This window comes from Rattus norvegicus, chromosome 9 (genome assembly GCF_021556685.1).
Source record: "Rattus norvegicus strain SHRSP/BbbUtx chromosome 9, alternate assembly SHRSP_T2T, whole genome shotgun sequence".
Taxonomy (NCBI): domain Eukaryota; kingdom Metazoa; phylum Chordata; class Mammalia; order Rodentia; family Muridae; genus Rattus; species Rattus norvegicus.
Window position 1 is genome coordinate 6,094,158 of NC_141542.1, and position 25,904 is coordinate 6,120,061.

General features: G+C 52.2%; 1 protein-coding gene across 17 annotated transcripts in view; it reads left to right on the forward strand.

The window, feature by feature from the left end:
- Kdm4b (lysine demethylase 4B) overlaps window positions 1–25,904 on the forward strand; it is a 78,480-nt gene that overhangs the window by 17,631 nt on the left and 34,945 nt on the right. For 14 of the 17 annotated variants that reach the window (NM_001044236.3, NM_001395633.1, XM_087565043.1 and 11 more), the window contains 5 exons: window positions 5,546–5,710; window positions 8,513–8,688; window positions 9,066–9,180; window positions 11,396–11,589; window positions 25,718–25,767. In NM_001044236.3, the coding sequence (NP_001037701.2) occupies window positions 5,570–5,710; window positions 8,513–8,688; window positions 9,066–9,180; window positions 11,396–11,589; window positions 25,718–25,767 (676 nt within the window). In that variant the 5' untranslated portion in view covers window positions 5,546–5,569. Of the gene's footprint in view, window positions 1–5,545; window positions 5,711–8,512; window positions 8,689–9,065; window positions 9,181–11,395; window positions 11,590–18,529; window positions 23,812–25,717; window positions 25,768–25,904 lie in introns of those variants that run through there. The other 3 variants (XM_087565057.1, XM_087565059.1, XM_087565058.1) reach the window with 3 other exon arrangements.

Below are 25,904 nucleotides of genomic sequence, written 5' to 3' on the forward strand. Positions count from 1 at the left end.
CGTGGTGCTAGAGAGATGGTTTGGTGGTTAAGAGCAGTGGCACTCTTCTAGTGGACCAGGGTTTAATTCTCAGCACCCATATCAGGGGCTCACAACTATGTAGCTCTAACTCCAAATGATAAAAAATTCTGGCATCTGCAGGCCCCTGTACTCACATGCACACATAGTTTTCATCTTCACCTCTTAGGTCACCGCTGCTTCTCACGTGTACACACACAAGCACATATATAACTTTAAAATCCTTAAAAGCGTAGATCCACAGAAAGAGAGCCTGTTTGTGGGGTAGTGTTTCCAGGGGTGAACCCAGGGCCTTGTGCATGCTGATCTGTGCATAGCACCAAGCCTCACCCAGGCCCCCTGTGACGTGTGAATCATGTTCAGTGCACTGTCCTGTGCTCATGTGTCTGGTTCTGTGGTGGCCATCAGAGTCCCTGCCCAGTGCCCAGTGGAATGTTGTTTCCACCCATGTGCTTCTTAGCTCCCCTAGAAAGGCAGTGAGGTACCTCTAAGCAGTTATCCTTTCACACAGCAGGTCCCTCTGCCCTCAGGAAGCCAGGTGGGTTTGTGGGTGTCTGGGGTTGAAGACACAATCCTGGGCCCTATGTGTGAATTTGGGCATGACTACTACACTGCTCTGCAGCTTGGATAGGGCTAATTTAGCAGGGCATCTGCAGTGGCTTGGGGTTCCCTAGGAAGATGCAGGGCTGAGAAAGGCCCAGATGGGGCTGTCAAGTTGTAGGTAAACATTTGGGGTTTCCTGGGCTTCATGTTGGCTCTGAGCCACGGAGACATATGCCATTGCCAAGTTGGTTCATTGCCACCTACCTGGTTCAGAGATGACTCCCAGAAAGGTGACTTTGCAAGGCCATTGAGCTGGCCAGGCCACAGCAGATTGGAGCTGGGGGGAGCCCTTTCTGCTTGTTGTAGACAGGGAAGCCATGACTCAAAAGGCTTGACCTGCAGGGCCTGGCTAAGCATCTTAGATGGGAGGGTCTGCAGGTCTTGGAATCCCTGTGTGGCTTGAGCTTTATTATTAACTCAAAGCTGGCACAATAGAGCCTTGTACCAGAGATTACTGCCTGTTGGGTTCAAAACTACCAGAGCCACCGTCCCTGCAGGTGGTGTGGATTACTGGTGGGTGAGAAGCGATGGCCCAGTGGATCTGGCTTGGAAGTCATTCTGTCTTAACCTCCTAAAACAACTGCTTTTGTCCTTCAAGCTTAGCTGTGTCCCAGGTAGCCTTTGCCCTCAAATAAGGTACTCTGAACCTGGATGACCCCAAAGGGAGTGGAAGAATGTGTGCTGAACCTGGGTTTCTCCCCAACTCCCAGAAGGAAACTGAGGAATTCACACTGAGGCCTTGCCCAGGGAGATTCTCTGGACACATAGGGCTTGGCAGGTCCTGCAGGCTTCTCCTCTGTCAGGAGCATCAATTTGGCCCACCCCCAAGAGTGGACAGCTCAGTGATTTGCAGTATATTCACAGAGTAGTGTCACCATCACTACTGCCTAGTTCCAGAACATTGCATGTAGTTAGTTACCTCTTTCCCCACTCTAGCACCCACAAATCCACTTCCCATTTGTGGACTGGCCTGTTTTAGACATTTCCTGTTATGGAGTCCCACCCTGAGTGGTGTTTATTAGGGTTTCTATTGCTGTGATGAGACATCTTGACCAAAAGCAACTTGGGGAGGAAAGTCTGTCTCTGTCTCCCAAGTGCTGGGATTAATGATGTGGGCCACCAACCACCAAGCAAGAGACATTTTCTTAACTGAGGCTTCCTTTCAGATGACTCTAGTTTGTGTTAAGTTGACATTAAATTAGCTAGTACAAGTGGCTTTTGTTTCTGGGTCTCTTGCTTAAGCTGATCTTCAGGTCCCTCCACACTGTGGGTGACTGAGTCTCACTCTTGTTCAGGGTTGCTTGGTAATCCAGTGTGTGGTTGGGCCATACCTTATCTGTTATCTACCTTGTTTCTGATTTGGCTGTTGTGTGCAACGTGAAATCACACCATGGATTTGCATTGGACTCTGGTTTGTGGTGGCAGTGGCTTCAGGCTGTGGTGTTTTAATAGGAATGGCCCCCATAGGTTCATATATTTCCACAGGTGGGATTAGGAGATAAGGACTTGCTGGAGGTATGTCACTGGGGTGGGCATGGGGGTTTCTAAAGTCCACATCAATCTCAGTCTCTCTGCTGCTGTCTGTGGATCAGGAGGTAAAGCTCTCAGCTGCGCCCCACACCATGTCTGCCTTCATGCCACATTGCTCTCTGCCATGATGATAAAGCACGAGTCTCTGAAACTGTAACCAGCCCCCATTGAATGCTTTTTCTTTTTTTAAATCAGAGTTGCTGTGGTCATGAGGTTCTTACAGCAATAGAAGTGTGGCCGTTATAGGCCTTTGGAACTCAGAAATTCCTGGAGCAGTGTGTCTGGGAGTTGCTTCTCCAAGTCTCAGGGGCTATGATCTGTTCTGTGACAGTTGGTAGCAGCTCTGCCCTGCCCTGGGCCATAGCTTAGTCAGAACATGTAAGACTTCCACACTAATCCATCCTGCATTCTCCACAGCCTTGAGTCCTTCTACCTCAGCCTCCCAAGTGTCTCCCCAGACACCCACTCTGCCTGCACAAGATGGGTGCAGCTGAGCCAGCTCTGAGGAGTGGTCCTGTGTGATGTCACATGTTCCTGTGCTGGTGTGACTTAGGATGGTATCCTTTAGTCCCCCCCCCCCCTTTTTTTTTCCCTTTTCTATTTTTCGGAGCTGGGGACTGAACCCAGGGCCTTCGCTTGCTAGGCAAGCGCTCTACCACTGAGCTAAATCCCCAACCTCCTTTAGTTCCCCCTTAATCAGATAGGACAGGGGCTGGAGAGATGGGGTTAAGAGCACTGACTGCTCTTCTAGAGGTTGTGAATTCAGTTTCCAGCAACCACATGATGGCTCACTACCATGTTTCAGTGATAACATGCTCATATACATAAAATAAATAAACAGCAACAACAACAACATGCCAGAAAAGCAGACGGATGTCCCGTGTCCCTTCTGTAAGCATGGCAGGCCTATGCTGTTCCCTGACAGCTGGCTCCTGGGAGCGCTTGGTCTGGCTGGCCTGTCTACTCCTGGTGCTGTGCCAAGCCCACTGCCCACTGCCCACTTGCTCCCGTGGCCTTGTGGCCCAGCCTCCTCATCTCTGGAGTTAAATAACAAAGTTCAAAACTTACCAGCCACAGCCCTAGGCTCCCAGCCAGCCTTGGCCTCTGTGCCCTCTGTTGTCCAGCCCACCTTCCTGCAGTTCAGCTGACCAAGCAAGGCCCTCAGGGCTTATTCTCCCTGCCAGCCTTCTTGCTCCCATCCCACCCCTGCTGTTCACCCAGATAAAGGAAGAGAGGGCAGGGCTGCTGGGGAAAGCCATATGTGGAGGACTGGAAGGTGCCTCTGTCACAGAATGCTGGCTTCTTGTGCTCAGGGTTCACACTCTAAGAGGAGTGGGACAGTCAGCGTTCTAGAGGCAAATTGTGCTGTGGGACCTGTCAGGGAATCCCAACATGATTCCAGCCATACCCTGGAACCGGCTCAGGGAGATGTAGCCACCTCCCTGCTGGGGACTGAGCTTGAGTTATGGGGCCTCTCAATATGGTGGCCCAAGCCTATGGTCAGCTGGGAGTCACCATGGAGTTTGAGGTATCAGACCTCCAGGGTAGGGACCTTCAGGAGCAGGAGGAGTTGGGAAGATACCTTTGACACCTATAGTGGCACCAGTGAGGACCCTGTCAGGCTTCTGGTTCTGTTTCCTGAGGATGCTTAGGGGGTGGAGCCGGTGCTGTTCTGGCCTAATCCTGCTGCACATCAAAGGCCCAAGAGCTACCCCTGCCTTCTTGGGCCCTTGGAACCCAGCCTACATGCCTCTAGTCTTCCCCTGGGGGTTCTGTCCCACGGTTTGTATGGGGGTGGGACTGGTGTGTGTGGGCAGTGGGTACAGATGACATGACACAGCCTGTTCACACAGTGTCCCACTGAGGGAGCAGCCATTGCAGAGGCACTCTGTGTGCAGACTCTGGGGACAAGCCACTAGCAGCTTCTTAGCCTCACTTGAAATCTTTGGTCTTGACACGTGTCACTGGACAGTAGGAGCAGAGTTGGAGAGAGCTCATTGGACATGTTCCCGCAGTCTTTGTTTTTGTTTTTGTTTTCCCCCAGAGCTGGGGACCAAACCCAGGGCCTTGTGCTTGCTAGGCAAGCGCTCTACCACTGAGCTAAATCCCCAACCCCAGCCTACATACAGTCTTTGTTTTAACAGGCAGGAGGAGGGCAAGACACTTTCCCTGTGGGCAGTAAGGAGCTATTGCCACTAAGAGGAGCCAGTGAGCTTCCTGTTTGACCGCTGGCAGGGAACAGTGGCAGCTCTGATACCTGGCGGTGGGGTCATATCTCTAGCAGGATAGCTTCTAGTTTATGGTTAGGGCCTCCTCTTGTGTTCTGGAGAACAATGGGCTGTTGTCCCTCCCATCACATGGCACTGTGACTCTGAGGGCTATGTCTAGTAGACCCCCCAGGATACCCAGGTGTTATATGAAGCCTTATTCCTCTCCAGAGCCCATCAGGGCTGTGGCCTTTGGATGCCCAGCCACCAAACCCTGACCTAGCTCACTTCTGTAATCAAGCCCTGTACTCCTGGTGGATATGTGCTGTCACCTGGTGGATACTCTGGGAAGTGCATATGAGCTATTCTCTACACCCAGTTTGGGGCCATTGTGTGTGTGTGTGTGTGTGTGTGTGTGTGTGTGTGTGTGTGTGTGTGTGTGTGGTGGGGTCTCTAGGAGGAGGGCACCCCACAACCCTTTCTGGACCCTGGGCTGCAGGCCATATGGTCTCCCAGTGAGGAGAGGGCCCCTGGCTGAGAAGATCCCTTTACAAGGGGCAAATAGGAGGCTAGCACAGGTAAGTTGATGTTGGCTGTGACTTGGGCTGGCTTAGACGCATTGGGTTTGCTCTCCTGGTCCAGGGCTCCAAAAATAGTTTGATGGAGCGCAGGCTTCAAACAATTGGCTCCTGTGCACAAGTGGGACTCTTCTGAACAAGCCCCGTATGCCCACACATATGCACAGGACTCCTGGATGATGTGGTAACACAAGACCATAAAGTCCATATGGGAAGGTTCCTGCTGAGAACAGTTCTGGGCTCCAGGGCCTCTGATTAGAAAATGCACAGCTGGGAGTTGGGGATTTAGCTCAGTGGTAGAGCGCTTGCCTAGCAAGTGCAAGGCCCTGGGTTCGGTCCCCAGCTCCGAAAAAAAAAGAAAAAAGAAAAAAAAAGAAAATGCACAGCTTCTGGGGCTCCACCAGCTTTGGAAGGAGGGGTCCTGTGTGTTTACTCAGCTGGTGTCACCTTGGTTCTTGGACTAGTGGGAGTGATGGGACTTTGTGGTTTGCTGGCACTGTGTGGCTGCCTGTTGTTGCCCTCAACAGCCGTGGGTGTTTTTGTTGCGTCTGAGGGGAAGCATTGCAGTTGTGATGGCTGGGCGGGCTGACTACTCTTATCTTCTCACAGGTGTAGCTCCACTTTGCTGCAACGATGGGGTCTGAGGACCACAGTGCCCAGAATCCCAGCTGCAAAATCATGACCTTCCGCCCCACCATGGATGAATTCAGGGACTTCAACAGATATGTGGCCTACATTGAGTCGCAGGGTGCCCACCGTGCCGGCCTGGCCAAGGTGCGTGATGCCACTTAGAAGCTTTGTGCCCAGACATCATGGTGCTGCCTCTCCAACCTTCTTAAACATGGAGGCACTGGCACCAAATCAGGGACATGTATCCCTGACCCTAGGGAGCACCTCAGCTTCAGTGGGACACAGAGCCTGCTGCTATGAGGGACAAAGCTACTGGAGAGCTAGGGATGGAAGGGGACCTGATACTCAGGGGTGGTGGTGCCAGGAGATACCTTGAATTCCTGAGTAAGTGGCAGAGATTAAGTTCTTTGTTCTTGGGACCCTGAGGGACGGCCTAAACTTTGCATTCCACTGTTTTGCCTGACTGAATGGAGCTGTCTTACTAAGTTGTGGTTCGGGTTCCCTATAACCTTGTCGACCTATGTTAACCCATGGGAGAGAATCCTGGGGAGGCTGACTTCAACTGAGCCCTGGGCACACACGTACAGCACAGCATGAACACATACTTCTTCCTGCCTTCTGAGGGCAGATGGACTCCAGAAGCATCTGTGGCCTGTGCTCTGCTGGCCATGGATGAGCTGAGGGGATAGGGTTTATCAGCCTTGACTGTTGTGTGTGTGGACATGTGTGTGTGTGGGTCTTTGTGTGCTGTAGTATATTTGTGCCTGTGTATGCATGCATGTCTATAAGAATGTGAATGTGTGGTAGGTATCAGTGTAAAAATGTCTATATGTGTGTATGGTATGTGTGTAAGAATATGTGTGAGTGTAAGAATCTGTGTGTAAGTGTATATAAGAGTCTGGATGTGTATTTGCATAAGAATGTGAGTGCATATGTGTGTGAGAGTGTAAGAATCTAAGTGTGTAAGAATCTGAGTGTGCATATGTGTGTGAGTGTAAGAATCTGAGTGTGTGTAAGAATGAGTGTACATATGTGTGTGTGAGTGTAAGAATCTGAGTGTAAGAATGAGTGGACATGGGGTTGGGGATTTGGCTCAGTGGTAGAGCACTTGCCTAGCAAGCGCAAGGCCCTGGGTTCAGTCCCCAGCTCCGAAAAAAAAGAAAAAAAAAAAAAAGAATGAGTGGACATGTGTGTGTGAGTGTAAGAATCTGAGTGTGTAAGAATGTGAGTGTTCATATGTGTGTGTGAGTGTAAGAATCTGAGTGTAAGAATGAGTGGATATATGTGTGTATGAGTGTAAGAATCTGAGTGTGTAAGAATGTGAATGTGCATATGTGTGTGTGAGTGTAAGAATCTGAGTCTTTTGGGTATCTACCTAAGAATGTGAGCATGTATATGTGTGTGAATGTGTGGGTGTGGGTGTGTATATATGTCTGTGCTGGGTGCTCTGCTGGCAGCACAGCTGTCATCATCTACCTTCCCAGGAGCTGAGAGGGTACTTGATGTGGTGAGAGCCAGACCCACCCAAGGGTGGGGAGTGTTCTGAGCATAGGGAATGCAGGGCAGGGCTGCTTGATAAGCACTAGGTTTGAAAGTCATGGAGGTACTGGCTTAGGATCTCCTGGAGGTCAGAGTCCTTCCCCTGGGAGCCAACAGGATGCTCAACAGCTCACCAGAATGGCTGCTGCTCTGTGGCCACCTCACCTGCTTTAGTCAGCTTTAGCTGAGTGTGGTCTCAAGCCATCCTTATACTGTGGACATGGGGCTGACTGGTTCACTGGGGCATGTTCCGGGCACTACAGGATGCGGAACAGCGTCTCCATCCACTGTAGAGTAGGATGTCCTCAGTTTGTGACAGCCACAGGTGTCCTTAGACATGTGCCAGAAGCCCCAGCTGAGAGTTCCCTCCCTGTGGGCAGCAGTGGGAGTGTGTGCTGCAGTCTGTGTGATAGTGGAGTCCATGGGGACAGCAGATGACATTTAAGCTGTGTGACGCTGTTGGCAAGCTTGGGGCTAGTAGTCCTGTTCTAGTGGTTACAACTAGGGATGCTGGCCTTCAGAACTCTCACCTGGGAGCCACGCGTCCTGTGGGTCAGATTTGCTTCATCTTTTGGAAGAGTGGAGAGGGAAGGAGGCCCAGGAAGCTTGGGAGGAGCCATGGGCCTGTGCCCTCCACCTTCCTCCGAGGCCTGCGGACAGTTCTGGCTCTGCCCATCTCTGAGGTGAAAGTGCCACCTTTCTGCTCTCACCTGGGTTCTCTGTATTCCCTCTGCCCTAGCTTGTCTATCAAGTGCTGGCCCCCATCCCAGTGCTTGGGCTGGGTTGATGGTCCCTTGTGCCTCAGTTTCCCCAGGGCAGTCACCTGCCCATCTGGCATCATTAGTTCTGTGTGGAATTCCCCTTCCCCAGGTTTTGCTCCCATCTTCTTGGGCTCCCAGACACTGCTTCTGACCTGGTTATAGGTGTTCCCTTGCAGCTTGCTGCTGCTGTGTGCTCCCTGTCAGAGCAGCCCTGCCTGCTGGGGGCAGGGCTAGTACAGAGCTCTCTTTTTCAGCCAGATACTGAGCAGCCTGTTATGGCAGTGTTGACCAGATTCACATGTAAGCGTTCTCAAATGGTGTCCTGCCAACCTAGCCTTCATATGTGTAGGCTCAGTTTAGAGCTACACACATCATGCCCAGCTCAGCCCTAGTTCACAGTTGTCCTGCGTGTGTGTGTGTGTGTGTGTGTGTGTGTGTGTGTGTGTGTGTGTGTGTCAGTCTGCCTGTCTGTCTGTCTCCATGGCTGCTGCTACAGTGGGGCCCAACTGCTACCTTGCTCGCCACAGCTGTCATGGTTGTGTGATGCCTGTGTGTAGCAGCACTAGCCTGGGGCACTTAAATATTTGGGACCTCGAATCCCCTACTCTTGGGAGCTACATCACCCATACCCTTCTTGGCCCCACAGATCATCCCACCCAAGGAGTGGAAGCCACGGCAGACATATGATGACATTGATGACGTGGTCATCCCAGCACCTATCCAACAGGTGGTGACAGGCCAGTCGGGGCTTTTCACACAGTACAACATCCAGAAGAAGGCCATGACTGTGGGGGAGTACCGCCGCCTAGCCAACAGTGAGAAGTATGTGGGTGAGAGCAGTCTCTGCTGCTCAGACTCCTCACTTTCTGGAGGCCCAATTTGACCCTTACCCTGTCCCTGTCTCTGTCCCTGGGGCGCTTCCCTCATCCCAGTATGTGGCCTGAAGGTGTAGCCCTTCAATGTAAGTCGCCCATGCTTCCTGGAAACCTCTTCCTGTTATTGTGCATCTTGAGGCTTACAGTTGCAGCATGCACCGACACATGGTCTGTGTGCCCTCTGCTCTAGCTGGCTGCCCCTGGTTCCCAAAGTTCTATTTCCCCACCTTGCACATCCAGCCTTAGTTCTGGAGTTGGGTTCTGAGGCGGCTAAAGGGTATTACACTGCCCAGAACTTAACCTGAACCACTGCACTGTCCCCAGGTACTGTACCCCACGCCATCAGGACTTCGATGACCTGGAACGCAAGTACTGGAAGAACCTGACCTTTGTCTCACCCATCTATGGGGCTGACATCAGTGGCTCCCTGTATGATGATGTAAGTGCCCAGAAGTGCCTGCCATGCCTGGCCACCATGTGAGCTCTGGGCATGGGAGGAAAGTGGCTGTACCATTCTTCTCAGGACCATCTCAACTCCAGTAGCTCTCTGTTCCTAGACACTACTTGGCAGGGCTGTGCTGGCTTCTGGCCCAGGGTGGCATGCTGGATAGGAGGCCACAGCCTGAACTGTCTCTGTGGTGGTGAGGCTGCTGAGGTATGGAGCTGGGAGCTCATGACTGGGGTCTGTGACAGGATCCCAGCCTGTGCTGGCACCTGCCACCTTAACCTGGCCAGTACTCAGCTACAGCCGCACTGCCCAGGGCAGAGCTGAATGTGCTCTGGCGCCTCACTGTATGCTGGTGGACAGTTTGTGTGTGTGTGTGTGTGTGTGTGTGTGTGTGTCTGTGTCTGTGTGTGTGTGTGCGCGCGCGCGCGCGCGCGCGCGCGTGCGCACATGTGTGCACAGGAGGCCAGCGACTACTCTCAACTGTGTTTCTCAGATCCAGGCCCTGGCTACTTTGGTTCTATTTTTATTTTTTGGAGGGGGCAGGGTCTCACTGTGTAGACCAGCTTGCCTCAACCTCAAGAAGGTATACCTACCTTTAAACTCTACCCTGAGTGCTTGGGGTTACTTGGCCTACTGTGTTTTTTATTGTTGGGTCTTAAAAATGTACTAATTTACTTCTTTACTCTGTGTGTATGAGTGTTTTGCCTATATGTATGTTGAATCCCCTGGAGCTGGAATACTTGTGGTATGAGCCTCCAAGTGGGTTCTAGGAACTAAACCTCTGGAAGAGCAGTCAGGCTCTTAAGTCTCTTAAGTGCTGAGCTGTCTCCCCAGTCATTTGACCTACCTTATTTGCTGGGAGTGTCTCACTAAACCTGGAGATTACTCATTAGGCCAGCAAGCCCTGTGTTTGTCCAGGGCTGGGATTATGGGTGTATAGTGTCTCAGCCAGTTTTCTGTATGGGTACTGGGGCTGGGTTCAGGGCCTCCCACTGAGCTCTCTCCCTGGTGGTTTTTGCGTTTTTATAGGTTGTGTGTGGTGTATGTCTCTTCTTTGTGTGTATGTGTAGGTATGTGAATGTGTCTGACCTCTCTTTGTTTCTGAACTGGGGTCACCAGGCTTGGTATCAGGGACCTTCATGGTGAGTCCTCTCAGTAGCTGTGATTGTTTCTAAGAGCAGCCTGGCCATGTACAGCTGATAAGCCACGTGGCACAGCAGTTAGAAACACAGGGTTCAGTGGACTCTAGTGTACTCTCAGAGCTGTACAGCCATGCCTATCACCTCAGAAAACAGACCCAGCCCTGTAAACAGTCACAGTGGAGGCATCACACAGCATGGCCCCATCAGTCTATCAGGCAATAGACATGTGGACTGAGGCCTGCGGGCTCCAGGAGACCAGGCTCCTGCGGGTCCTGTCTTAAGTCCATGTGAGAGCTGTGTTTCTCTGAGGTCTACATCGAAGCTGGATCTGCTGGTCTGGTCTGGTCTGCTTTCCAGCTTCCAGGTGGCTGGCCAGCAGCAAGGCTGTCTGTCTGTCTGTGCAGGATGACCTGGGCCAGCAGCAAGACTGTCATCTGTGCATAACGACCTGTTGCTGTTACACTGTTGTGACCTCAGTAGCCTCTGTCCTCGCCTGCTGAGATCCCAGCATAGACCCTGGTGGCTCTCTTAGAGGGGCAGTCTTGGGTGTAGACACCTGAGGCTCCCAGTGTGTCTTAGCTCTGGCTTGCAGTGTTTGACAAGAGCTTGGGTAATGGGGGCTCCATCCATATTTGCCTGCATTGTCCATCTGAAGCTGTCTGGCCTTGTCTGATGCAAGGTTCTGGAAGGGCTCTCATTTGGGCATGGGTTCACATGCTTGTGAAGGGATTACTCCACATGGAGACTGTCCTTCAGTGTTACTTAGAGGTATGGAGGTCACTACCAAGTTGTAGTTGTCCCTTGATATGTGCTGGCTTGTAGACAGTTACATATAACCTGCTGTTCCAGAAAGGGTGGGGTGGCGGGCGAGAGTGCGGGGCCCAAGCAGCCGTAATGTGCCATGACTCTAGGCCCCTTGACCTGTCTGAAGGACCATAGAGCCTGCGGGCATGATGCTGACATATATACCTCAGTCATCTTGGTCACCTCAGGGTGACTGGTCAGGGCACTGTGCAGCCAGAGTATAGGTAGGACTTTGTTCACTGCACTCTCATCATCTACAGGACGTGGCCCAGTGGAACATCGGCAATCTGAGGTCCATCCTAGACATGGTGGAGCGCGAATGCGGGACCATCATTGAGGGTGTGAACACACCCTACTTGTACTTTGGCATGTGGAAAACCACGTTTGCCTGGCACACAGAGGACATGGACCTCTACAGCATCAACTACCTGCACTTTGGCGAGCCCAAGTCCTGGTGAGTACTGGGCTGTGAGCCATGGGGAGATCTGATGGTTGCTGAGGGGCTACTGTGGGGAGCCTTCAGGTCACTCTTTGGCTTGGGGGAGGTACACTGACCCAGGACTCTGACATTAGCGATAGCAGGCACCCATACATACTCCTGTCATCCCGTGTAGTGAATGGGGGCTGTGGTCTTTCTTGCGCATCTGCCAGGCCTATGGGTGTGTCACCTGCCAGCCACGTTATAGGGACTGGTTCCTGTGGTTCCTGGAAGCTGAATGAGTGAATTGTTCCCTTTAAAGTGCTCTGTTCTGGGGCCTTTGTGTGCTCTTGTGGTCTCCCTGGAATACTGAAAACTGGGGGTCTGGTGCCCTTTTGTTACACCCTGTAACCACACAGTGTGGTCCTTCTGTCCTCCATTGTCCAATACCTCTCTGAGACTCCAGGTGTGACAGGAGCACCTTGCCATCACCAGGCCACCTGTGTGTTGCTCAGCTCTGGACAGGGCTACCTGCTGAGTCTGTGCAGGGCCATACCCTTTTTCTGGTGTCTCTGCACTCAAATTCCAGGCCCACACAGCCTCTCCTGTTCAGTGGAGTCCATGCTCAGCCCTGGGCAGCTCTCCTTCCCTGGAAGACACAGCTCTGTTAATAGGATTGCCTTTAATGGGAACCCTGCACGGTTCTGCAGCCAGCCAATGGCCTAGCTGGGCTGAACTTGGGCTGGGTGGGGAAGTGTGCCCCCAAAACTGTTTCCCTTTCTGACATCCCCATGCCTTGTGGGTCCCAGCACTGTTTCCCTTGCAGTTACAGAGGTGAGAAATCCCATTAGTTTTGTGTTTGCTGCTTCCTGGTTTCCCAGAGCTGTAGGAATCTATCTATGCACTGCACTGTCTCAGCAGCAGAGGCTCTGCATTCCTTGGCCCTGGGCATCCTTTCTCCTCCTCCAGACCTGCCCATGAGACATCTCAGTCTCTGCCTCTGACTGGTCTGCCTCTGTCTGAGGGTTCTGTGGTGATGCTGGTCATCTTGGACAACCCCCATATGCTCAGTCCCCTGTAAATGGGGAGGTGACCTCTGACAGTCCCTGGAGAAGGTCAGGGATGCAGGGCAGCACTTGGTCAGCTCAGGCTCTTTGCTGCTTTTCCTGTTGTAACAAAATCCTGACAAAAGCAACAGAGGAGAAAAGGTTTGCCTGACTCTACTGTCATGAAAGGGAGATGCTGAGTCAGTCACATGACAGGAAGGGGACTAGGCGGATGCTGGTGCAGCTTCCTCTCCTCATTGGTGGTTCAGGATCCCAACCCAAGGGAGGGGTAGGTCTTCTGTCCTCAGCTAGCAGTCAAGATAGCCCCACAGGTGATCCTGGAGGCCTGTCTCCTGCGCTTCTCTATGCTTTCTATGCAACAGTTAACTCTGCTTGCTACCATGCTCACTGTGGGCTCCTCTGGAGTGTTTGAGCTGCACACTTGCACCCCATCCTATAAGTTCAACTCACAAGGGCCCTGTCTGTGGAAGCATGTTTGACAGCAACAGGCTGGTGACTGCTCCTCACAAGCAGCTGAGTCTGTGTTCTCAACCTCCAGTGTGGCCACCAGCCTCTGTGTCCAGCCATGGGACTCCTCCCATGGTGCTCTGCTGCTATCTCTGTGGAGGGCAGCCATGGCAGCTGTCACTTGGGGCCCAGGGATCCCCTGCAAAGCGATGTGGCAGTGGCAAGGACATGCCCCTTGTGGTTTCATTGTTTTGCAGGGCTAGTGACACCCACAGGTCTAAACCAATCCATGGCCACTCCTGCTGCAAGTTACTATACTATATGTGCACAGCAGGGGCCTGAGCAGGGGTAGGTGAGCGTATTTATGTGTGAGAATATAAGCAGGATGTCCCACTCCAGATGACCACTAGATGGCACTCCCACCTTTCTGAATGAGGCAGCTGTTCCCATCCCACCTCCAACCTCCAACTACTCCTGGCTTCCTGACTGCAGGCCACAGGTTCCTTGGCTACACCTTTTCTTGTGTTCAGGAGGGGGATATAGCTCTACTTTCTTCCTCAGAAAACGCTAGTAAAGAATAGGAAAGAGCCCCAGGCCAGCCAGGGCCACATGGTGAGACTACAACTCTGTTAAACAGAAAGAAAGACCCACAGTGTGCCACCACTCACAGACCCACACAGTGTGCCACCGGTTGCTTGGCTTGCCCTCCTTTGTCACCTCCTTCCCTTTTCCCACCTGGATGTAGGTTCAGGCATCCCTGCTCCCTGTATCCTGCCTGTGGGATCATCATGGTCTCTTGTTTAGAGAGAGAAAGCTCCATCAAGCCTCGGCAGAGCCAGCCGGCCTTGGTGAGGGAGACCTGTTGTCTCATAAACAGGGCTTTCCACTGTGAGCATCAGCTCTTTCTGGCTCTCCACATTAGGAGGGTCTTGTTGTGCTTTCTGTTGCTGTAGTAAGCACCATGACCCAAAGCAACTTGGAGAAGGCTTGGCTTATGCATTCCTGTGGGTAGGCGCTGAAGCAGGGTGCTGCTTCCTGGCTGCGTCCCACAGCCTGCCCAGCCTGCTTTTTTAAAGAACCCAGGACCACCTGTTCAGCTCCACCACAATGTTACCTCACTCCCCCCCCCCCCCCCCGCCCCAGAGCTGGGCACTCCCATGTCAATCATAAAGCACTGCCCTACAGGCCAGTCTGACAAAAACATTTCCTTACTTGAGGATGGCTCTTTCCAGTGGCACCAGGCTTGTGTCACATTGACAGCTGAAGCTGTGACAGGAAAGGGCCTGTATATCCTTGGGGACACACTAATCAGGTGTGTGCTTGACCTGGGTTCTTCTGGCTAGGCTTTGGGTTCATTTATGCTTGTGTCCCCAGCTTTACCAGGGACCTGAAAGGAGTCAATGCCACATTCTTGCTTTTGGATATGTGGGTGCTGCTCCCTGGATGTGCTTAAACCTGGGGAGTTTTAAGCTGAGTATTTCTGTTGTGTGGAGAACATTCCTGGAGAGATACAACTATCTCTGTCTCTGTCTGTCTGTCTGCCCCCCCGCCCCCCATCCCTCATCCCTAGGTAGGGAGCCTGTTGTGTTTTATAAAAAAGGGAGGGCTAAGATATGTTTGGTAGAGCATAGTATGGTGAGGTGGGAGGGGTTGCCTCTTGTGGACCCATACTGAGACATCTCCTACCCCTGAGGTACCATATAGGTATAGTGTAGAACAGAGTTTATTTAGGATGTGGGAAGGGGGGTTGAGAAGGGAGTAGAGACTGAGAAAGGCAGGGGGGGAGGGAGGGGGAAGGAAGGAGGAGGAGGAGAAGGAGGAGAAGGAAAAGGAGAAGAAGAAGAGGCTAGCCAGGAACACAGGGAGCGAGAAAGAAAGGGGTCAGGGAGAGAAGATAGTTAGAGAGAGAAGGGACAGAGAGAGCAAGAAGGGGCTAAACAGCCCCTTTTATATAAAGCCAGGCCTATTTGACTGTTGCCAGGTTAACTGTTGGGCAGATCCTAGAAAGAATGCTAACAGAGCCTATCACAGACAGTTCCTAGTATGGACACCACCAAAGTCCAGCCTGGTGCCATGAGTTTTATTGGGGTCACTGACAGGCATATGGGTGAGGGGTCACATACAGGAGCAGAAATGACTCAGAGACAGCTGCATCACCAAGGCATGAGTGACTGCTCAGAAAGCTGGGAACCTGATGCTCACCGCACAGCCTGTAGGCAGGGTGTCAGGATGCAGCCCTCCTTTGCAGTGCCTCAGGTGGTCTGAGCATTTTCTAGGCAGATTGGCTTCCTGAGCTCAGGTTTTATTGCTCACTCTGGCAGGGTTGGTTTCAGGGACTTTCAGAAGCTGTTTTGAGTTGCTTACCTTATTTAAAGAGCATCCCTGTAAAATGGAATGCTTCACGCTCAGAGGAAACAGTTGCAACCCCTCTTCCATCAGTTCCTCTAGTGCAGTCTGTTTTGTGTTTTAGTTCAACACCATTCTGGGTTTTAGGTTTATAAGGATATCTGCAGGTTCCAGCATTTTCTGAAGGGTCTCTGCATCTGTTACTGCTTTGGCTGGTGTGATTTGGGAGTCAAGGACTTTGAAGATGGGGGTGTGTGCTGCCCTGGGCAGGCTCTGCCAAGTCCTTTAGGAGCTGCCCTGGCAGGTGGCACTTGAAGGAGAGGTGGGCTCTCATGTTCTGTATAGAAAGCTGTTCTTGCACTGGGGTCTCTGGAGGAGTGAGCACACTGTGCAGGTGTTGTGATGCCTCCAAGGACAGTGCCTTGTATGGGAAAGGAGGAGGAGACCAGTACTTGCAAGTCTCTTAGTAGCGCCTCCCCCTCCTCCCTGTGTAATCTCCTGTGGCGACACTTTAGCCTAGCCTGGGGAAGGTAGCCCACATCAGTTGCCCTCTAAGGCCCTAAAGGACAGCTGGATCTGCTAGATTACTGCCCTGACTTGGATCTCTGTCTGCTGGTGTGATACTGGCTCCTGAGTGCCTCACAGCCCCCATACTGAGGGAGCAAAGATGGTCCCTGTGCCCTACCCTAACTCTGCACCTGTGAGGGTGGCTCCTTCCAGCTGTCAGCTGGGCCACCAGATCCCCTGATGATGAAGCCAGCAGGAGGCAGCGCAGTTTGTAATGATTGTCTCCTATTCTGATTGTGATTGTCTCCTATTCACATTGCCAAGCCCCTCCCTCCCTTGTCCAGTCGCCATTGTGTGACAGACACTTGGGAGGTAGATGCTTTCCACTTGCCAGGTATGCACAGCAGTATTTAGAGGAGCAGGTGCCCCACCATGTCTGAGTTGCACAGACTCATGGAAGTCTGTGAGCTGCTGCTGTCCCAGCTTTGACCTGAAACCAGTTACTATGAAGGGTGGGGGGCTCCTTCCTGGTCCCTACTCTGCCTGCTCTGCCCTCTCTAGAGCACCTGACCATGGTGCTTGTCCTCAGCTGTCCTAGGAGTTTTATGAGGGGGCAGAGCTCTCTGCAGAAGGAACCTCTTCTATGGATGACATTTTGTCCCAGGTAACTGCCTGTGCTTGGTAGAGCCTAACAGCAGGTTCTGTGGCTGTGTTGTTAGTGTACCAAGTGTGACTGTGGTAGGAAGGGATCTTTTTCTACTCAGTCTACATCTCGATGGTGTCCTTGGCCTCTCTGTCCCAAAGACGCAACACACTCCATGTTCCCTGACCTGTGTTGTCTCTGATGCTGCAAGCTGTGAAGTAAAACATCAGTCCACAGGCTGCTGAGTGTCCCTCCCTCATGACTGCTAGGAAAGGTGATTGAGACCCCTCCAGCTGGAATAAAGTTCTACCCTGTGGGGCTTGGCACCCCAGCCAGTGCAACCATGTGATCCAGACACACAGAAGCTAGCAAGGGACAATTGTGTTATCCCTGGCCCAGTGCCCTTTGCTCCCTTCTTTTTGGACCTTGGCCTCACTCTTACCCCAGCTGCTCTGTTCCCCCAATGCCATGGCTTTGGCTTCTGCTTGTTGAGATTATGCTGTACATCTCAGCATCTCAGGCACCTCTGGAGTCAGATAATTAACTGAGGCTTGTGACATGCCTCAACTTGAACTGGGACATTGGGCCCCTGGCACAGCAAGATGAGCCCCTGTGCATTAGCCACTGTGATACTCTGATGATGACAGGCAATTTTAGGGAATCTGGTGCACACGGCAGGGTGTAGCTCTGAGTCACCGCCTGTGCCCATTAGCTCGATGAGCCATCCTGCTCCATCCTTTCCACAGCCGGGCCTGCCAAAGATGCAGCTGTGGCGAGCCTTGCCTCGCTCGCGGCTGTGTCCCCAGGATCCGAGGGTCAGAGCAGCCAGGACACCATGTGTATGTATGTTGGGGCTCATTCAGGGTCCCAACTGACTCTGTCCCCTGCCTTTCTGTCTTAGAGTTTGCTTCTAGGCTGCAGAGCTCTGTAAGCAGTGGTGAGCAGGAAGCTGTCTATATTCTTTGCCTAGAACAGGACTGTTAACCTGCAGCAGGTTATGAGAGGCTCCTCTCCATCTCCCACAGATATGGGGAATTAGAACTGAGCTGGGCTCTTGAGCAAACTGGTGAGCTGTGGGCTTTTATATGGCCTACTTTTTAGTTGGAAATTCCTCTCCCTTCCACCCTTTTCCTCCCTCTCTCTGTCCCCTTCTTTCTCTGTCCTCTCCCTCCCTCTTTCTGTCTCCCTCCTACCTGCCCCGTCCTCTTCCTCCCTCTTTCTGTTCCTGCCTCTTTGGCCTGATAGTGCAGGTAGATCTGTCTGTGGTGAGCCTGTACTGCAGCTTTTCCACGAGTGGACCATTCCCTATGCAGAATCTTCAGTGTCCTACACAGTCCTCCCAGCTTCTCTGGGCAGCCTGCTGTCCAGTGTGGAGTATGGTGTCTTGTGGTCACTCCATCACAGACTGACCCTGTTGATGTTGACCTTGATTGTGTGGCTCAGGTCATCTGCTGGGTGTCCTTTCCCCACAGGGCATTCTTTACTGCTCCCCCCTCCCCGGCCCCCACTGCACTCTGAGGTGAAATGAACTCTAAAATGAAATGTTTTAATTATCAGAAAAGTGAAGAGAGGAAGGAGCAGGGTGACCCTGTGCTAGGCTGGCAGCTGGACCCAACACTGTCTCTTTGTCAGGGCACCCGGTTTCTTTCCTTCTTCCTGGAGAGGAATCACAGATGGAGTGTGGGCTCTGTGGTATCTGTGTGCCTTGGGCTCTGTGGCTCAGAAGTGGAGTGTGTGAGCCCTTTGGGCCTTCAGGCTGCATGGGAACACCATTGCTCTCTGCAGCCCTGACCTTGGAGAGGCCGTCTCCAAGTGAGGCCAGGTTCACCCCAGTGAGCTTCTAATAATAAACTTACTTATTTTTGTTTTATGTGCATTGGTGTTTTGCCTGCATGTATGTCAGTTTGATCCCCTGGAACTAGAGTGAGCTATCATATGGGTGCTGAGAATTGAATCTAGGGACTTTGGGAGAGTAGCCAGTGCTCTTAACTACTAGGCCATCTATCTAGCCCAAGCCACTGAATTTTTTACAGGCTTCAGATATGCCATGGAACCCCCTATTTCTTCCTGTGGGACAAAGGATGTATTGTCTGGGGGCCTAGCTGTGTGCACACGTGCACTTTCCATGTGTGCTATGTTCTGCAGTGCTCTGCAGCAGCCCTTCTGCTCCGGTTTTGAGGACTTGCGCTGCCCCTATAGTCCTTAAACTAGCATAGCCTGGGAAGCGCCCTTTCTGTCTTGTTTCCAACCACGTGTAAGAACTGGCTCTGTCGGGAAGTGAAATTGGCATACTTCCTGCTGGGAATTCACCTTTGCAGGGCTATATCAGGGTGATCATTGGGATGTCCATGCAGAGGCCATTATGTAGGACCTGCCCCCATCACACCTCCTTCTGGTGGCTGTGAGCCTTTCAGAAAACTTGCTTCTAAGAGAGCTTGGAAGGGCTTTTGTTCCTGCCAGCTCCTGTTTCCCAAGTGTGGGTCAGCACCATTGATCCAGCGTTAGCTCCAGGCTGGTAATGGGGGATGGGTGGCCAACACTGGCCATCAGGCCGGCCCACAACTCTAATGCTGCTACAGCCTGCTCTCCACATGTGTCCCTGCAGAGTTGTCAGGGGCGAATGTCAGCTAACTCACTTGCCTGTGGGCATGAGGTTTGACCCTGGCTTGAGGTAGTCAGGCCACTCTCTATCTGCCAGCACCTATAAATACTGGGGGTTTTACTCCTGAAACCGCTCAGAGTATAAACTCTAGACCTTGGATGCCCTAAGGTACAGTGGAAACTGGGGCTCTGCTGAAAGATGAGATTGGGTCAGGAATTGAGGAGCCCCCACAGTAGGCACACAGGAAGGCTTCTCAGTGTGTGGGGAGGCTCTGGAACCCACAGATGTTCACAGTGTTATTACATACTGTTTACATCAGTGGCTGTGGTACTACTAGGTTGTCCTCAATCTCTCTGACTAGGACAAGCAGCAACAAATGGCCCTGTACTATTTCAGCATCTTTAGGGTTGGTACTATGACATTCCACACAGCTCAGGTGCAGGAGACTGTAGGGTCTTTATGCTAGGAATGACCCTAGTCTAGCTGGAGCAGGTTAGGTGTGTGGATCAGCCCCTCCAGAGGCTTCATGGCTGGGTGTTAAGTGGGGCTTCAGTGGGGCTATGCATCTACAAAGCTGGTCCTGTGGCTGTAAAGAAAGCAGGGCACCAGGCCCATTTGTGGTGTCAACAGTGTGCCCAGGCCAGTTTGGGTCTGCACTGGATTCACCCCAGAGAGACCTGGATGACTACAGGCCTGCTGTCCATGCTGCCTATCATGCAGGCTACACTGTATAGCACACAGGTCCTAGGAGTGTCTGCTGTCTCCACCCACACCCTCTTCATCCTTAGCAGCCCCCCTCCTTGTTCCCAGAGGATCTGTCCTTAATCTTTTGTTTTCAATATTTGAACACAGTGATTGGGCTGAGTCCTGACCCTGGCTTAGGAGACTGCTGGGATAGGGTTATTGCATCAGACTGAGTCTGGGCTGATGGCTGTGTACAGGGCTCCTGGTTATCTGAGACATGGTCCAGGGTCCTGGAAGCCTCAGCATGTCCATAGTCCAAATCCAAAATGGTGCCTTTTCTGTACCTTGACCATGCAGACACCACTAGGCCCTTATTAGCTCTGCACTGTCACCAGGACCTGCCTCTCAGACTGTCTCCTGGGAACATTTCCCAGGCTTTGGGCAGTTCAGGGTAGGTGTCATTCAACCCAGGCCCACAGGTCACTGTATAGGTTTTGGTGTTTGTCCTTCACTAAAAATCCACAGGGGTGGAGTTGGGGTGGGTTGGGGCCTCCACCTCAGCTGAGCATGCAGACTCTCTCTGCCTTATCTGAGATTGTTGGACACAAATGTGCCAGTGTCCAACCTCCTCTCTGGGTCCTAAGGGAGACATGACAGTCACACATATCTATCCACCCCTCCCTGGCCACCCAGACACTGCTGTCTCCCATAGCACCAGCTTCCCTGTGGGTGGTTGTTCCTCCTCTATCTCCAAGTCTCTGTGTTCTTCAAGCTAGCTCTCTTGATTCCCTGTGTGTTTCAATAAAAATGTCATTACTAGAAACCATTGACACTGCTGGTGTGTGACACCAAATTCTACTGCCTATTGTCCCAGAAAACGATCCATTAACGATAAAGCTAGTGATTTAGTAGTCTCTGTCCTGGGAGCACCTCCCGCATTCTGGCTGTTGCTATCTTTGCTACAGCTTGTATTGTCTGTTCCACCTGCACATGCGATAAGAGACGGGGATTCCCTGCTGGAAATGGGCAGGCCTCACTCGGTGCCAGCCAGGCCTGGTGGTTCCTCACTGGAAGCCCCTTTTAGGTCAGGCAAATTGAACCTCTTTTTGCAGAAGTTATCAAAGTGGGGAACACAGGAGCCTGGTCCCTTACATGTAGCGGCTTGCCATTCCCATGTGTCTTTCCCATGTGTGTTACATCCTCTGTGGCCTCCTCTTCATTGGGTGGGCAGTGGGTTTTGACAGTTCATTTGCCAGTGTGCCCCTGATGCCTGAGTTCAAGGGCACCTTCATTCAACACCTGTCAGTTCAGGTTTTCTCTGACCTGTGGAATCCCTCCTTTTGTGTCTCAGCTGCAGGGACCTCCTGTTTGGTCACACCAGGAAACCACCTGCAGTCCTGTGTGCTTTCTTTCCAGGGCCTCCTGCTTTTGCTGGTGGTATGACCTTTTGCCTCAGGGACCTTGGGGGAGAGAGAGTAAACTACTCTTGTCTGCATTCCTGTTGCTGGGGACACAGGATCCCGCAAAATGTAGGTTTCCTTCTGAGCTCATGCCTGCTGATCCGGGGTTCTCTACCAGCCCTGTGCTCTGAGTCCCTCCTGCTGTTGGGAGTCTCCATGTGCTGGGACTTGGCTCAGCTTTGCAGGGTGCTGGCAAGCTAGCTCTCTTTACTACTGTAGGGACACACGTGCTATCTGGTTTTCTTTTTTTCTTTTGACATAAGGTCTCCCTGTGTAGCCCTGGCTAGCTCAGAACTCATTCTGTAAACAAGGCTGGCCATGAACTCAGAGATCTACCTGCCCCCTGAATGCTGGGGTTATAGGTGTGTCCACCGTACCTGGTTGGCTAGGTGTTTTGTATAGATTTTTGTCTGTAGCATATTTCTAGGCAGCCCTGGGGGGTCAGGTCCCTGCTCTGATTTCTCACTGTGGGAGGCTGACCTGTTACTTGATATGCCTCTGCTGGTGACATGGTTTTCTGCTTGTCCTTCCTTTTTCTTCCACTAAGAAATCTTTGCCAGCCTGAACTTCTCCCCTGAGCCATGGCCTATGGGCACGTGGCACTGTGTCTTTAGTGGGAAGGGCATGGAGGACTCCCAGGAAAATACCCAGGGTTCATGGCCTTTTCCAGAGGGAGGCCTGTCACTATTTGAGGTAGTGTCTGCAGCTGCCAATGCACTGACCTCATCCTTAGAGCCAAGATGTTTAAACAGCTCTCTTGAGGGGTGCCATCATACTTAAGGTACTGTGCGCAGGAACCATGTGAGGACTTGATGTGTCCTTTTGTGACCATCAGATACATCTCCACTGTCAGCCTTTGCCACCTCGTGGTTCAAGCAGAGGGCTGCTCTGGACTACTCCCAGAAGAGCCTGGGAAGCTGCTGGCTCATGGGGAACAGCGGACATCCTATAGGACTGCGTGGACCCCAGCACAGGGAGCTGCTTTGTTCTTAGCTCAGAGGCCTTGTCTGAGGGTAGCCACTGCAGTTGGATCTACAGCGACGTCCTAGGCTATGGTGCATGTGTGTGTGGGAGAGGGCAAGTGCATGCATGTCCATACCAGGGGCCTTCACATGGCACTTGTGTCCTCTGTAGCAAGGTAAGAGTGCCCTGCCCTCTCTTCCTGTGTCTGTATGAGTTGTTTCCTGCCTGGCACTGTATAGGCACTGTGGAGTCACCTCCCTCATCCTTAATAGTGGGCGTTATACAAGGCTCCTGCATTGCCAGTTGCTTGGGGCCTGGCCTCAATGTTGTCATTGACTTGAGCTCAGTGAGAGGATGGTTTCTTCATTGGGAACTGAACACGATGGTCCCCAGTAGGTCCTTAAGAGCTTGGGGCACAGATGGGGCTAAAGGCCTGGCAAAGCACTTCGCCTGTGGGAGCCAGACAGAGGCCACCAAGGCCCAAGGCTTTGGGCACATGAGGGCAGTTGGGTTCATGGCATGGCTCACTGTCACCACCTGTCAGGTTTCTGTGCCATGTGCCCCTTCCTGACACGGTCCTATGTGAGCCTGTTCCCCCAGTCCATGGGCCCCTTCCTGACATAGTTGTTTTGTTTTTAACTGACAAAGGCTTTGCTTATTTATTTTCATTGTTCTTGATAATAATTCTGAGCCATTAGAGGGGAAAATTATATTCAGAAACGCTGTTTCTTGCTTTATTTGTTTGATGATTTAGAGCGATAGAGAGCAGCCCATACCGTAGCTTTTATAGTCTGGTAATTATTCACATCCATCAGCCCTTCCGGGGGATAAACAGAACACTGCGGAAATTGCACTATTAATAGCGGCCTTCTCTGTGGGTGGGAGACAGGCAGGAGGGCAGGAAGAGACTGGTGTGTCCGCAGAACCCTGCTCATCCCATTGCACCAGGGCTCAGCTAGCTGTCTACCCACAGCGATGGGCCCATGTCACTCTGAGGTCTTGAGATTCCTTACTAGGAACCTACACTGTACCATCATGGCTATGTGCCCCATGTCCCTCAGATGATCTGCTCAACACTGGGAGCCTGGCACAGAGTTGATACCTCCTAACCTCATGTTGAAGCACCTGGGGTTCCTGTGTCTCTAGTTTGCTCCAGACCAACTTCCCCACATGGCTTGGTCACTCCCTAGGGTCAGCTGAGTGGCCTGGACTTGATGATGTGAGCCATTAGGGTCTTGGCTATGGTGGCTACAGACAGGGATGAGTCACAGCTTCTGTCCCTGGCACAAGTTTGTGGCTTTACCTTTGGGTTTGGGGGAGGCAGGAGCCAGACCAGCTATCCTATTCTTTCTGGAGACCCCAGCTATTACTTCCTTCTAGAACCTTTTATCCAAACTCACCCTTGCCCTTACTTGTGCTTGTTTTACATGGCTTCATGAACTGTTAACATGTGGGAGAGTGGCCACGGCCAGCACACCTCTCTCAGCGCCATATCTGCAGTAGTTCACCTGGTCCCTCAGCACCACACCTCTCATACAGGTACAGAGCTGCTGTCTCACCACCAGCCAATGCAGAGTCACCCCTAGGATTGTTAGGGAGACCAAATCCATGGAGCGTGCTGGAGACAGAGGACAGGACTGCCTCTTCTCTACATCTCCTGGAAATACTTTGTGGATAGCAGATGATTTAGAATATGGAGTCAGATGCCAGGGGGTTATGGGGATTGTTCAGAAGGATGCATCCTGTCTGACAGGTGATCTCTGGGCTATGCATCTCATCTAGGAGGAGCGGGCTAGCCCTCAGAACCCTGGGATATTTAGTGGCTTGCTTGGTGACCATGTCAAAGGCTTCCCATAGCACCCAAAGGGTCTTCCTGCCTTTCCAGGGCAGCCCAGTGTCCATACAGAGTCTGGCTTGCTGGAAGGGTCTCTGCCATGTTGAATCACCCAGGATGGCTTGGGACAGGTGAATTGACTTGGTCTAGGCAGAATAGGCCTCTCAGCTATTATCCGGAACAATCACAGAGGAGCAAGGGCAAGGCACATGGGTCCTGCTGAGCACACGGAGATGTGTGTATGTGTGTTTGTGTACATTGGTATAGATGGGAAGGAGGATATGTGCAAAGCAGTGACCAGAGCTGGCACAAGAGAGCCTTGAGCATCCCTAGGACCAGTGTGGGTGCTGCTTGGGCACAGCTGCTGGGCATGGGAGGTTGGCATTGGAGGGAGGTAGAGGTACCTGCCTTCGCTGAAGCTTAGAAATGGAGTCACCGTGCCAGCAGGTGGCTCTAGATCTTCTGCAGCACTGTTGCACTGTTCCCAGCCCAGACTGCCTTTACCAAGGCTGAGGCTGAATGTCAGAGGTGCCCCAACACAGTCCAGGCCTGTGGTAAAGGGTTAGTCCTTCTGTCTGACACGTGGTCTCTGGCCTATGGCTCTCCTAGGAGAAGCCCCACAGGATCCATGGGAAGGGTGGCTGTGCACTTGACTGTAGCCCCCCAGAGCTGCTCTTCAAGATGGGCCAGGCCACCCTGCCCTGGCCTCTGCCTCCTCCAGGTTCAGTGCTGGGCTCTTACCCTGGCTACCTCATATGGGAAATCAAGGTTCTTCCTCATTGGCCATGGCCTGTAGCTGGGTGTACATAGGCACAGTTTGTGTGGCCTCTTCTGGTTGCACAAAGCACATAGGTTTCCAGTCTGCTGCTCCCTGCCATGTGTCCACAGGTTTGTCTTCCCAGGGCTCCCCTTCTACACCTGTGGCCTACAGACTGCAGGCTGCACTTCCGATAATGCCAGGCGTGTTCCAATTATTAAACTTCAGCAACCACCAGATTCAATTAATCTCATCTTTATAAGTCCCAATTACAGGCACTAATTAAGTGGAAGGTGCTGGGGACTGGGGATGCCACATTCATCATTGTGGCCAGAGCTGGGAACTGCTGCACGGGGCTCTGGGCTGTGAGGCACTCAGAAGTATTGTATGAGTGAGAAGAGACTGTGGAAGGAAGTGTGGCCTCACTTTGTCCAGACATGAAAATTGTGCAGTAACCCTAGAGCTGAGGGTGCCAGGTGTTTTTGGACAGGGGTCCTGGGCACCCGGAAATCCCTTATTGTGTTCTCTGCAGATCTGATGATCAGCTGAGTCTCCTCCCACCTTTTTATTTCACTGAAAAACCAACTCCTCAGTTCTCAGCTGCTCTGGTCTGGTGGCTGTAGTAAGCGTCCTCATCCTTAGCTCTTGCATCCATCCTCTTCTTGCCTCTGTCCCCTGCAGGGTGCCAAGCTATACTGCCACCTTCCTACTTCGTTCCAGGAGCTCCCTCAGTTCATTGTCCAGTGGGGCTCCCTGCCTTAGGGTTTGGTGGTTACAGCCCTGTCTGCTGGCTGTGGGTGTTTACTGCACTGGTCAGAGGTCCTCGGCTCTGATGTGCCTCCCTTCTCTCATAGGTACGCCATACCACCAGAGCACGGCAAGCGCCTGGAGCGCCTGGCCATAGGTAGGTATCTGAGCCCCTGCTCAGCCTAGGTGGGACAGGGACAAAGATGAGATGGGCAGGTAGCCTGTCCAGGTGAATCTTGCTGCACCTGTCTGCTGGTCACTCACTGGATGCATCATTACTCCCTGCATTTACCC